General features: G+C 39.8%; 1 protein-coding gene across 3 annotated transcripts in view; it reads left to right on the top strand.

The window, feature by feature from the left end:
• The window catches only part of KHDRBS2 (KH RNA binding domain containing, signal transduction associated 2), a 432,530-nt gene that overhangs the window by 300,919 nt on the left and 117,486 nt on the right, over positions 1 to 14,125 (top strand). For all 3 annotated transcript variants that reach the window (XM_081187087.1, XM_081187085.1, XM_081187086.1), the window contains exon 6: positions 3,386 to 3,584. In XM_081187087.1, coding sequence (XP_081043213.1) covers positions 3,386 to 3,584 — 199 coding nt within the window. The remainder of the gene's footprint in view (positions 1 to 3,385; positions 3,585 to 14,125) is intronic.

The raw sequence follows: 14,125 nt of genomic DNA, 5'->3' as shown, positions 1-14,125 counted from the left end.
TTAGTTATGGCTTACGTCCCAGGGTTTTAAGTGACAGATTGGGGGTTCATATGTAAACAAAACTGAGCACCCCTGGCTAAATCCATACAACTTAAAGCCTTCCTGTTTGGTAGGGTATTGCTTTTCACAGAGACTTTAAAGAACTGCTTTGTTAAAGTAGGCCCTTAAATAAGTTACGAACGTCGTACTCAAAATCAGAAGCAATTCAAGGAACCTTGCCTAGGCCCAGTTACAATTTCACAAAATACTTTTATGTCATGTTACATTAATTTAGGAGTCATTCCACTTGCCATAGAAGGACTTAACTGACTGCTGGTGCATTTTAATAGGAGACGTTCAGGGCTAACAAATGGATCTCTTGAGTTTATAAAGCAGCAGTGTGCAGTAGACTGACTCATTACCTTTATTTTACGTTTTGCAAGCCCCTGTAAGTGTTTGTCCTCCTGTCGTTATTTCTATTACCTCAAAGTAATTTTAAGCTCTTGGTCGAGTGCTCTAAAATATTGAATGAGATGAATCCTGGTTGTATGGTTTTTTTTAAGTTGTAGGTTCAGATGGTTGCCTTTTCAACTGTCATGAGATACCCCCTTTGTAGACATTTACCTTCATAAGCAATTGTGACTGCACCTGCCAGTCCCACTCCCATGGCACATGCTTTGGATATCACATCTGCGCAGAAGCCTATATGCATAAATTTCAATATTTAGATGGTTCAGTTTATACTACACGTGAAAATCCTTAGATGTGTAGATCTGGGGTCCAATGTATGGGCAGTGGGAATGCCCAGGAGGTGAGGCTAGCAGGTATGATCACAATCCTTCCCTACATGTACATAACTACATAGACCTATTAAGTTCAGCCCTTCATTATTGCAAGAATAGGAAGCACAATCCTCTCAATCCTCTCAATAAAACCAGGAACTTTCATTTGAAATTTTGTTATGTTACTTAACCCATCTTATTACTTCTATGGTTGTTAATAATCGTCTACTGTTGTTCTATCTAAATGCAATTCATTTCTCTTTGTTCTAGAGATTACCTAATTCTCCTGTCTCTCTGATATCACTCTCCCTCCCAGTGATCTATTTATATAGAGAAAAATAATATTCTCTGTCAGTTTTCATTAACGCTGGAATGAGCAAATCAGGTTGTTTGAATCTAGTCTCCTTAAATTGTATTCTTCGGTCCCACTGTGGTTTAAAATTGAGTTCCTACAAAACAAACCCTTCCTTGGCTAGTTTGACTACTTGCCTTTATCTCTGTATTTATAAAGGCATTAGATTTTGCTACATTATTATTATTATCATTATTATTATTAACCTATCGTATCCTGCTTGTAGTATAATTCCAATTTAAGATTGTTAATTAATATAGGTGGAATATTCATCACTTAATGAAGTGACTAGGCATTTGAAAAAGATATATATGTTTCTACAAATAAGAATACTTATTACACTTGTCAGTATTCTACATGCTGTTTCTGCAAAGTCACAAAATTGAAAGCACAATTTTAAAAATAAACCCAACAGATAGACTGACCCACACTAGCAAGTAAAGAGAACCAAAACAATATTGACTTGTATTTTATAAAACAGCATTGGGTTGAGGATATCTTAATATGTGGGAAATCAGAAGGAACATACAGACAGCTATGACCATATTTCCAATATGTCAAAGCTCACAGAGGTGAAATGTCACTATTAATGACATGACGAAAGTTTTAGAAATGTTCTTTCATTATTGAAGCATTGCTTACAAAGGGAATGTTCTGTTTATGACATCTGGGTCCAAGTGTCCTACCATCCCTGGGAGGAGTTCAGATTGGCTTATATGATTCTTTTCCCCTCGTCCCAATTTTATCATCACATGAAGCCTGTGAGGTGGGCTGGTGACTGGCCCAAGGATCATCCACTGAGGTTCGTGGTTGAGTGGGAAATTTGAACCTGATTCTCCTCTACTAATTTGGTGTAACTAACATGAGTGAAAGCTCACACCAGAGTGCTACATGCCCCCTATATATTAGTTTATCCTTCTCCTATATTGAAATGAACTGGATTATATAAAAAAAAAATTAAGAATTGTCCAGTAGCACCTTAGAAACCAACTAAGTGTGTTCTTGGGATAAGCTTTCGTGTGCATGCACACTTCTTCAGATACACTGAAACAGAAGTCACCAGACCCTTATATATAGTGGGAGGGAGGTACCCTCCTGAGAAAAACCCCACCCCACCCTCCCACTATATATAAGGGTCTGGTGACTTCTCTTTCAGTGTATCTGAAGACGTGTGCATGTACACGAAAGCTTATACCAAGAACAAACTTAGTTGGTCTCTAAGGTGCTACTGGACAATTTTTTAATTTTTTAAAATATATTTTGACTTCGTCAGACCAACACGGCTACCTACCTGAATCTGAAATGAACTGGTCATTCTACAATTACTTTTCTATGATGCATTCTTCCCTTACTTTCTTCTCACAATACACTGCAATTTATTTATTTTAGAAAAATTCTTCTCTATTTTCTGGCCCCCAAAATGACTTTCGGGAGTCTTCTAAATTGAAAACAAAGAAAACAAAATAAAAGCAAGTGTAACTTGCCAATTAAATGGTTAAAACAACAGCATGAGTTGGGCATAAAGCAACTGGGTCAGATCAAAAATACATTGCTCCAGCAGGAGGTTAACACAGATCAAAAACCAAATGGAAATAAAAGACTGCTGAAAAAGTCAAGAGAAAGGGAGCTGACTGAACCTCTTTGGGGAGGGCATTAGACAATCTGGATTCTGCTTTTGATCTACTTGATCCTGAAAAGGGATTCAACTGGCATACAAACCACAGCTGAGCAAAGACAATAATATAGAGATTATGTAGGTGGTTATTTGAGGAAATAGTTGATGAAAGGTCTTGTCCAACAGCTAATATCTGTCACCTACCAATGTTCCTTCCAAACATCAGCTCCTTTGTTCACTCCCCATCTATCTAAACATAGCCCAGCTGAACTGCCTTTATTCCATGAAACCTTTCATTTGGCACTATCATTCTATCTAGGGCGAACAAATACCAAGTATGCGAGCAGTGCTGAAAATTTAATGGTGAAACGAGTGCTTTTGGGGGGGGTGTCAAATTCAGTTTCTGTAATCTGTTGCATCGTATATAAGTTGATTAACGCTTACCCTAAAAATGTGTGATAGATTTTGTTTCAGGTGTGGTCAGCCTATGGCTCTCTGGGTGGAGTTGTTAAACTCCAACTCTTATCACCTCTTGCTAGCATGATGGAAGCCATAGTCTAGCAACATATGGAGGGCCACAGGTTCCCCATGCTTGTTTTATAGCTTTGCATTAAGGGCTCGTCTTCACATTAATGAGATTTCTCTATTCCTTCTCAGGGGTCGTGGGAGTGCAATTCCTCCTCCACCACCACCTGGACGAGGAGCTCAAGTACCAAGAGGAACGCCTGCCACGCGTGGAGTACTCCCAGTCCCCCCTGTAGCCAGGGGGGTCCCAACCCCTCGAGCAAGAGGAGTTCCAGCAGTACCAGGTTACAGGCCACCCCCTCCGCCAGCACATGAACCCTATGAAGAATATGTAAGTACCTGTTTTCTTGATAACAACAACTGAACAAAATGAAATACATTTTTAAAAATGTTGGCTATGTTTGATGTCTTCACAATCACTGATTCGCAAGTTAATTGCACATCAGATACACAAACAAGCATGTGAAGTGTACCATTTGTACCATGAAGATGGATTTGGTGGTATGATTTCAGTACTAGTTTTTGCACAGTATGATCTTGACAATCATTGCGGCGCTGGGCCATCCCTAAGTGTATCCTTTCATTTTAAACAGGTATATTCTGTTGTGAACTGTTTTGTCCTATGCCAATTCCACTTCCCGGTGTACAGACACCACGTGAGGTTTGTCTGTTCTGATCCCCTTGGAGTGATTCTTGGTATTATAGACCGCATTGTGCGTTAAGCAAATTAACTATGGTGAATTGATATATGAAAGAATAGGATTTATCAGTGGCTGCTATTAATTGTTCACCTAGTTAAACTATTCCATTTGTCTTTATTTTTCTGTGCTACCTTGTAAAATTTCAGCAGAGATAACCCATGATGGGGAAAGCATACCCTTAAAAAAATAAGATAAAATGTGGTGTCGTCTTAAATAATTTCTGCCGAAACCAGAATTAGAGAGGATGAGTCCTTTGCTATTGCTCGTCTAACATTATAAATTCTCCTCAGTTTTCTCAGCACCCTCTCAAATAGATCAATCTTTCAAAGTTTTCCCCCCAAGAATTCACATTTTTGTTTTATGTTGTTGCAGTGTTTAAAAAGAGTCAATGAAATAGTTACGAAGCTTTTAAGTAATCTCTGAACATCTTCAAGACTGAGAGGCAGCATATAAATTTTTGAAGGAAGGAAAAATCTGTACAGTGGTACCTCGGGATACAAACTTAATTCGTTCCAGAGGTCCATTCTTAACCTGAGGCCCACTTTCGCTAATGGCCTCCTGTGCTGCCAAAGCACGATTTCTGTTCTCATCCTGGGGCAAAGTTCACAACCCAAGGTACTACTTCTGGGTTAGCGGAATTTGTAACCCAAGGTGTTTGTAACCCGAAGCATTTGTAACCTGAGGTACCACTAGATGAGGCTTGCAGCCTTTTGAAAAGCAAATCATTGAGATTTTTTTCCACCTTGGGCTTGATATAGTAGCCTAATATGAGGGACAGTGGATTCTAATGGACAATAGGTAGTTCTGAGTATCTGGAATATGATGAATCGGATCCATCTAACATAGTGGAGCTCTTGAACCAGTTTTGCCTAGTCAGGCAGACTTTTCATGAAGTTCCTTGGTAGAAGCAGTTTGTTTTCTTGTTTTAAACCGAAGGTACCAATGTGTTTTAAAGCCTGCCAACATAATAGCTGCTTATCCCTTATATTTTTATACAATCCAACCATAGCGAAACACTTTAAAGTTCAATTGATTTCCATTGGAGTTATAATTAAGCACATGCTTAGTTTTCCAACAGAAATCAATAGGACTTCATGTGCTTAACTTAGGCTGGATGGTGCCCTTATTTTTGTAGAGCTCAGGATGCCCTGTTGATTTTAATGGGCCTTGCTCCCCAGTAATAAACTCATCAACAGTGTACTAATGCTGGGAGCAGGGCTGTAGCCAGGGGGTGGTGAGGAAGGCCCCCACCAGGGGCACAGGCAAGGGAGGTGCAAAATCGGCTTTAAAATATGTTCATAAAAATTAAATATTGGATTTTCTTTGAAAGAATTAATTACAAGGTGAAGTGCCTGAAGAATTGAATGTGTGGGGGTTGGGGTTGGAGGAGAGGCGGAAAGAAGAGCTAATTTGTCCGTGGGTAGCGGGCGCAACAGTTCTGCCAGGGGCGCAAGATCACCTAGCCAAGGCTCTGGCTGGTAGGTTATCATGTGGAGAACGTAATTCCTCATTGCCTCTGTAAATTTAGATTTAACTTTGCACCCCAGTGAGTAATGCTAAACCAGCAGAAAAGACTTTGCTGAATGTCACCAAATATCCTGGGTGTTGGGATAGTGAAACCTTTTAATAATCTAACAAGGCATTTTTCATTCTCATACCAGTCCAGGAGCCAAAATACATATTTCAGTAATCAAAATACAACATTGGTGTTTGGAATTGGTTGTCCGAAATTGTATTCCTATTTAGAATGAGCTATCCTAATGTCAATATGCTGCTGAGAAAGTACGAATTTTGGCAATGCAATCAATCCTATATGTGTTGACTCTGAATTAGTTATCAATGTGCTCAGTGGGGTATTTCTGCTATATAAATGTGCTTAAGAATGCAGTCATGAGTGAGGGTGTTTTCTGCCCTCTTAACTGCTACAGAATTAAATGTCTGCTTAAGTATCAAAGATGTATTAACACATGTTTTGTCTATTAAAAGCTGTATGGTTGGTAGTCAGCTTCATGGGTCACAATATGTGCCTTAAGCATATTGGCAGCTTCTTAAAATGAAATCCCCTCTAACTGAACTATTCATGAGGCCTGACTTATATCACTTGGGTTGTGGTTTTGAGAGCATATTTGTTGCCACAGCGCTTGATAGTTTCTCAGATACAAATGTTGTTGCTGCTTTGTGGGTAGAAGAGCCATGATCCAAATGGTGACATAAGCTGTACATTTACAGGAAAACTCCAGCATGCTCATATTTCCCCCAGGTAATTTTCATTAAGAAATTCTACTGGAGATCTCAAGGTGCTAAAAGGGCTGTGCAATCCCCCCCCCCCATATTTTAATTGAATTTTAGCAACAAAAAAGCAGGTTCCAGAAAAAAATTAAAATACGGTTGTTGTTGTTTTTTAAAAAATCACAATTGCCAAGAAAGAAGTATAGGATATAGCTATGCAATCTATTAAGTCCATAATAAAAACAACCAAGAGGAAAAGGCTGTGTGGTCTGTAATTACAAAGCATTCCATGGTCTAAATAAAAATAATTACAAAATTTTAATTCAAAAAAGAAGATAGAAAATAGCCTTGGTGGGGGCCATTTGGATCATCAGTGCTGCTGCCAGTGTGGGCTCTTGACTGCCTCATTTATTGTTACTGGGGCGTTCCAACATCTGATGAAACAGATGACTATATGGGCTGGGAAATGCCAATAAGTCACAGTTATAACTAATGAGAAAGGTGAATAATGTATTTGGTGAATTGAAAATACCAATACATGTATTTGGTAAATTGAAATAACATTGTACACGGATATTAGACGAAAAGTATTCAGAGTGAGGATAGCGGTGAGCCGCATCTTAATTGCATCTTTTTAAACCCACATTTTAATCAAGAGTGACTTGAGCACATGACCATGAACCACAGAAAACCATATTTAATTTGAGAGACCTTATTTATTTATTAATGTATGCTGTTAAGGTATGGGGGAACATAAATGAGCTCTTTGATGAGTTTCTTGTTCTATATTGCATCAACACATCTGTTGGGTGGGTGGGTGGGAATACATTCCTGGGTTTACTCGGCAGGATGGTTGATTTTCACTTTTCCTCACACTGAGGCAATTAGCATTGATGGAATACCCACCCATTGACTACATACTTCCTAAAATCACAGAGAAGTCCCCAAACCTCCCTGAGACAAAAATGAGCACTGTATTTTTGTGAAACATGTAAAAGGCATCTAGTTTAGAGTCTAAATTGCTGCATGATATATCTGAAGGGCACCGTAATTTTATGTGAATTTGTGCTTATAATATAAACAGTTTAACGTGTCAGCAGCATATATGTCACTTTATGTCTGTGAAAGACTGTAGGAGTTATTTTCACTGGAAAAAAGAACTATTGACTGTGGTTTGAGCCCCTGAAAATCAGGACTGGGGAACCTGTGAGCCTCTACTCCAGCATGCCCAGGAGTTTCAGTTATGATGGAAGTTGTCGACCTCCAGTATCCAAAGAGCCACATGTTCCCAATCCCTGCAGTAAATTGACAAATCAAATGTCCAATGCTCTGGAACATTCTCGTTAACACTAATGATGGCTATTCTCATTTAAGATCTCATAATGATTTGTAATAGAACCAAAGTAAATAAGGGGCTGCCTGCTTGTTCTAGAAAAGATCCCATCAGAATGGCAAAACGTTTAAAATGTGCATATTGGGGAGTGGGGGTGGAGGCTTTGGCTGTATTCAGAAAACACTTTAATCCATTTGCCCAGTGTTTCCTTGCCTGATCATTTCCATGTTTTATGTGATCCTTCACATGGCATAAATGCCACTTCTGGAAAACTACTAGTGGAAAAGCTACTTGTCTAGCATTTCTGTGTTATTTGCTTTGGGGGGGGGGATCCATTTGCAGCCCTGTTAACCCAGAAAAGGACAAGAGTAATGTCACACGATGAAATCTGGGGCATTATTCTGTTATACCATTCTTTCCTGGATTTTCAAATTCAGCACAACATGACAGTATATCCATCAGAAAGCCACAGATCTAGAATCCAACAGGTAATAATGCAGTGTAAAAGAAATGTTAGAATACAGGATTATAATCAGGAAAACTAACCCAATAATCCTCACGTCCAAATGTACCCTCTGTCACTGATCCAGTAGAAGATAGTCTTAACTCCTTGCTTGCTCTCAACAAGATTTGAATGAGTTATTCAAGCTCCTCCAGATGGCCTGTTTATTGAGAATTCATCCTGATATGCTTCAACGAAGTTTACCTGGTGGTTGGACTATGTCCAGTTTTACTGGGCATTTGTTCTGATTTGTTTATGGGATGCTGATATAAACACAGAATATTCTTCCTGCATTCATCCTGACTGCCATGCAGTATGTTTACATATCTTCCTATTGTCAAGGGAGTAGCTAAAATGACTCCTCATGTTCGTTCCACGTGGGGAATTCAATAAAAAAACAAAACCAAGGATTCCAGCAAGACAATATCCTTTATTAACTAGTAACTGCAGTAAACTAGTGAAGATCAAACCTATCCATTCTTAAGGAAATCAGCCCTGAGTGTTCACTGGAAGGACAGATCCTGAAGCTGAGACTCTAATACTTTGGCCACCTCATGAGAAGAGAAGACTCCCTGGAAAAGACCCTGATGTTGGGAAAGATGGAGGGCACAAGAAGGGGACGACAGAGGATGAGATGGTTGGATAGTGTTCTCGAAGCTACCAGCATGAGTTTGACCAAACTGCGGGAAGCAGTGGAAGACAGGAGTGCCTGGTGTGCTCTAGTCCATGGGGTCACGAAGAGTCAGACACGACTAAACAACAACATGTAAAAGAGTATAAAAGGCTATGTGAAACCTGTGATAGGTGCAGCACCCATCACTTATGGGAATGTCCTTTACTGCAGTAAAGTTAATAAAAAGGGTATAGCTTTTTCCACTACACACAACATCAGAAGCTTCCCCACCCCCACTATAACCTGTAGGTTACCCACCCTTAGGTATACATGAATGTTCTGTGCTTCTTGATCCAGATGCACAAAGGCTGAAGCACACAACTGCCTCCTGGTGAAATAAAATCCTCCTGCATTCAAATGATATAATTGTAAATGGTCTTTCTCCCCTCCCCCTGTAAAACCTAAGGAGAGCCACAAATAGCTCTGAGTCTGTGTCCCATGACAACATCTAATGTACGAGTAGTATGGCAGATCATAATTTTAGACAGCTCTTTTAGATATATATATAAATATATATATATAAGACAAAGCAAACTGGAATGCAAAATGAAGCATACTGTTTTTAATGCCATGTAGTTTCTTCTCTGTGCTGTTTTTCAAGCTGCAATACAAATGATTGAAAATGAAAGCTAATGTCACATTCAACTATTTAAGCTCCGTTGGCCATTTACATTTTTCAATGGTTTTTAGGCAAGTTGGAACAACTGCACTTATCCAGTGGATTCATGGACAATGACAAGCATTACAAGAGGAGACATTTTGTCACATTTTAGTCTTTCTGCACAGAACCGTTGTGTTTATGAATATGTTACAGTGGCTTCACAGCAGTAGGGAATGCTTTTCTTTAACGTTGAAATTGGTCCTATAACATATACTACAAGTGGTGTGTTAAAGGGAGAAAAGGACACTTTATAAGATAAAAGTATCCAGTACTGTTTCTTATGGGTGATTTTGGCACCATTTTGGAGAAGCAAGAAAACAACTCATCTATTTGAAAAAGAAGGATCACCACTTATGGGTTGTAAACTTCCTACATTTCCCTCTGTTGTACACATTATCTTTGTTTCTCAACACTCCAGGAACCTTTTCTTGCACACTGGTTCTTTTTCAGTTCCCCCATTGCTAGCAACTAAAATTGGTTTCTGTGTTGGTAAACAACAGATTACAAGACAAACACCTGCTGAAACATTTCCCTCAAAGCTTAATTAGGGTACAGGGAAACTCACAAAGGTCACCCAGTACTGCTAATCACACAGAGTAGCAAATATTGCACCATCTTCACACTGGTGCATTTTCTTAGCTTGACTAAAACCTTGTCAGCATTTCTGCTTGCCCCACACTCCAGACAGAAAAACTTTTCTGCCCTTAAGACAGGTATTCAGGCCTATTTTCATCGTAAGCTGGTGCCTCTTGACCAAAGTTTTCTTCCATTCCACAGCTTCTGAGGTGATCATCTTCACTGCACATGCAAATATGCCGAGAAAATTGAGCTCATTTGCACCCCAGATAGAGCATATTCCAGTTGTGAGTTTACCATTAATGACTGCAGCCAAGCTAACTCTATATGAGTCTCACAGAGCTTTCCTGTAAAATTTGCTAGTGATAACTGTGTGAGATCACTTCCTTTGTCTACCTTGGCAGGAAGCTGTAACACTGCATATGGCCTTCCTTCCTAGGCATCTTTCTCTTTCTTTATCATGCTTCCAAGCTGACCACATGTGCATGCCTGAGCTCTGCAGCTCAGACACCATTTTGAACTTAGATTTTATACCTTTGAAACTTAGGTAAAGGTAAAGGGACCCCTGACCATTAGGTCCAGTCGTGGCTGACTCTGGGGTTGCGGCGCTCATCTCACTTTATTGGCCGAGGGAGTCATGTAGACAGCATGACTAAGTTGCTTCTGGCAAGCCAGAGCAGCGCACGGAAGCACCGTTTACCTTTCCGCTGGAGCAGTACCTATTTATCTACTTGCACTTTGAAGTGCTTTCGAACTGCTAGGTTGGCAGGAGCAGGGACCGAGCAACAGGAGCTCACGGGGATTCGAATTGCTGACCTTTTCATCAGCAAGTCCTAGGCTCTGTGGTTTAACCCACAGCGCCACCCGCATCCCATTGTAAGACAGTAGTCATAAACCCGCCTACATTTTGCTACTGTAACTGCTGCTTCAAGGCCTAGATTATGCATGTAAATACTACTTTTACTTCTTTACCAAACAATGTCTGTGTATTGTTATATTTAAGGGGGAGAAAAGGGGTAATACCAGAGAAAATCCAGTTGTCCTTAATGCATCCTGGTTCATTGTTTCTAGAAGGTTAGATCAACCTTATCTTAGCTTCCAAGTTTAAAGCTGCAAAGGATGGTACTCTGCTGAGCTCACCCATATGAGCAAGGAAGGATAATAAGTAAACAACAGAACCTTTCCTAGTGCCTAAATGCATTCCTACACAGATCATGAGGGAGGAAATAGGCAAGTAGTCGGTTGTGCCCAAGGCACTATGAAATATGAGTAGGTGAGTGAAGGCACTTGGGATGTGTGAGCTGGGGCTGAGATGATTCGAGATGCAGATAAAATAGTGGCAAAAGTGCATTCACTTGAGAAAGAAATTAGTGGACAATACAACTGCGGAAATGGTGGCACTTACAGTACTTGGAAAGCCCATGTCTAAGGCAGAGGTACAATTTTCATCAATACTGTACTATTTTGTGATCAAATCTCTTTTTGGGAGGTGTTTGTGTGATTGAAATGGGTAATTCCATCCTCGGTTTCTTCATATGAATGGCTTCCTATATAGAATAGTGCCTATGCAATTTCTGGCTGCAGCAGCAACTGCAAAACTAAGGTAAGATCAGAGGTGGGGCCAGGGGTAAGCAATCTGTGTCAGGAGTGACACCTCACAAAACAGGAATGTGAAAGTTCATAGAGTGGGGGGGGGCTCATATGCCATCCAGTGCTATCCCTTGGTTAGGACATCTCTAGCTGAGATATAAATTCACTGAGAAAGAACACCTGATAGGTGTCATTTACTGGCAACTATTTGCATAAGCATGGTGAATATTAAAAACGAGCTGTCTGCACAGGACTACTTCCAAGTGGGTTATCAGAACTTGACCTATGACCAGCCTTGCACAAGACTTTGGATGCTGTTGAGCTTCCCCATGTGGTGGATCATTATAGGTTGACTCTCCTTTCCACTGGGTTTTGGAAGTTAGTGCTAGCTCTCTAAGCTAAGAGTTAGATGCCTAATCATTCCATGATTGAACATATTCTATTGATTTAAGTGGGAGGAAGATCCAATATAATTAGATATTTCTAGGTGAGCATATTTAATTGCGTTGAAAAGTACTGAAAGCAAGTGTATATACCTAACAATTTATTTGTCAAACATAATATGCCTATCTCTGTAGTTTGAAAATGTATTTTTATTCATAATTCTTTCGATATTGCACTGATTGCCACTATGCACAGTGAATAAAGTGTTGAAAAACACACATAGAACAAAGACGATGGGAACAACCTGACATTACAGACAGTGGAACTTGCCAGACTGAATAGCATATTGATTTAAAGTGATGGATTGTTTTTTATGCCTAAGGCAGTTAGATAAAAGGCTAAATGATGTTTCACTGATATTTGCTGTGTCTTGAAAACTCAGATTGCAATTTTTTACTCTAATGACAATAAACAGTAGATTGATTATATATTATTATGAAGACTATATTAGGGGTTTTGGCAGAATATTATGAATAATAATATAACATAGAGAATGAAAGAGGGAGGTAGAATTTGTGCTTGCTCCTCTTAATGCCTTTTAAAACAACCACCACAACAAAAGCACCACTCTTTCCTTTGGCAAATTTCTTTAAAATAATTGTGCCAAATTGACAACAGTTTTTTTAGGAATCACAAAAGGGAGTTTGCACTTGAAAATTAAAAGATGGTTTTCTATTTAGTGGAGTTGACAGCCTCAAGCATTCTGAAAGAATAATGATTTACCGGTAATCCACAGGAGGGTGTTGTGTGCAAGGTCAATTGAAATGTCATACCATGTATGTGCTTGCATAGATGCCATCAACTGTGGTGAGGATTTTGCTGGGCATTGGCATCGTGGCTTGACCTTTATTTATTTTGAAGAAAGTGCAAAAAGGAAATCATGGCCACACCAATCCAGTTATGGGGACTTACGTGCCCAAAAGTAGGCTTCCGTGTGCATATGCGTAACTTCACAGACAAATATTTTGTTGTTGTTGTGTTGTTGTTTATATTTATTAGTTACTTTAAAGAAAAAGAAGCTCGAAGTGACTTACAAAATGGAACATTGGAAATAAGTATTACAAACAAAATATAAACAACTTGAAATACACCAGATACATATATCCAACTCCCCCAACCTTGCTAATAAAATAAGCAGAAAATTAGATCCAAAGACCTAGTTGAATAAGAATGTTTTTGCCTGGCACATGAAAACAGATTGTGATGGTACTAGGCATTCCTTCCTGGGGAGAGCATTCCATAAATGGCGAGCCACCACTGAGAAGCCCCTTCTTTTTTCACCATCCTCTACACCTCCCTCGGATGAAGAATGCAGGGCATGGGTTGCTTCATGTGGGGAGGGGTCTTGAGATGCATAAGGTTATATATACCAAAACCAGCACTTTGAATTGTGCTCAGAAACTACTAAGTAACCCGTCCTGCATTACCAGAATCAATGTTACATGTTCAGACTGTGCTGCCCTGGTAAGCAGCCTGGCTGCTGAAATCTGTACCAGAATATATCCAGCTGCTGAGGCTGCACATATGTATTCTTTTAAAAGAAACTGGAACCCCAGTAGTCAACAGTTTGGAAGGGGTAGATTAATTCCCCCCTCTTTTCCCCTTCCAGCAGTATTTCTGCTCACTACAATTCTAGTTTCCTTCTAGAGCTAAGTGTGTGTGCACCTAACTGTTACACATTCTTGGTGATGATGTATCCCAGGGATAGGGAATCTCAGGCCCTGGGGGTCAAATCCAGCCCTCTAGACCTCTTTTGCTGACCCCCATAATTCTCTCTAGACCACATCCCTTCCCTTGCTACACCCCTCACCAGCCCTGCATCCATTTTACCGGATGTCCTTGAACTCTGATAAATGCTCCTTAGTTGCCTAGATGGGAGGATAGAGTTGTGTTGAATGTGAAGAAACCAGCCTTCTGCTTTGCCCAATTTTGTCTTTGGCCTTACCCATCACTAGCATGCGGTTCCCAGAAAACTGCTCATAAGGGAATACGACCTGCAAGCTGAAAAATGTTCCCCATTCCTAGCTTGCCCCAAGAAAGACAGCAGCAAGAACCAAACAAGAAACCATTCCTTTTTAGTTTCTTCCTCCGCTGCTTTGGTGTCACTTTCTCCTACTTCTATACTGAAGACTGGAACAGAAGTATTTCTACTACTAGTAGTAA

The sequence above is a fragment of the Podarcis bocagei genome, assembly GCF_964188305.1.
Source record: "Podarcis bocagei genome assembly, chromosome: 3".
In the NCBI taxonomy this organism is placed as follows: Eukaryota; Metazoa; Chordata; class Lepidosauria; order Squamata; family Lacertidae; genus Podarcis; species Podarcis bocagei.
The sequence above is the reverse complement of the archived record's forward strand: the minus strand, read 5'-3'. Positions and strand labels throughout refer to the sequence as shown.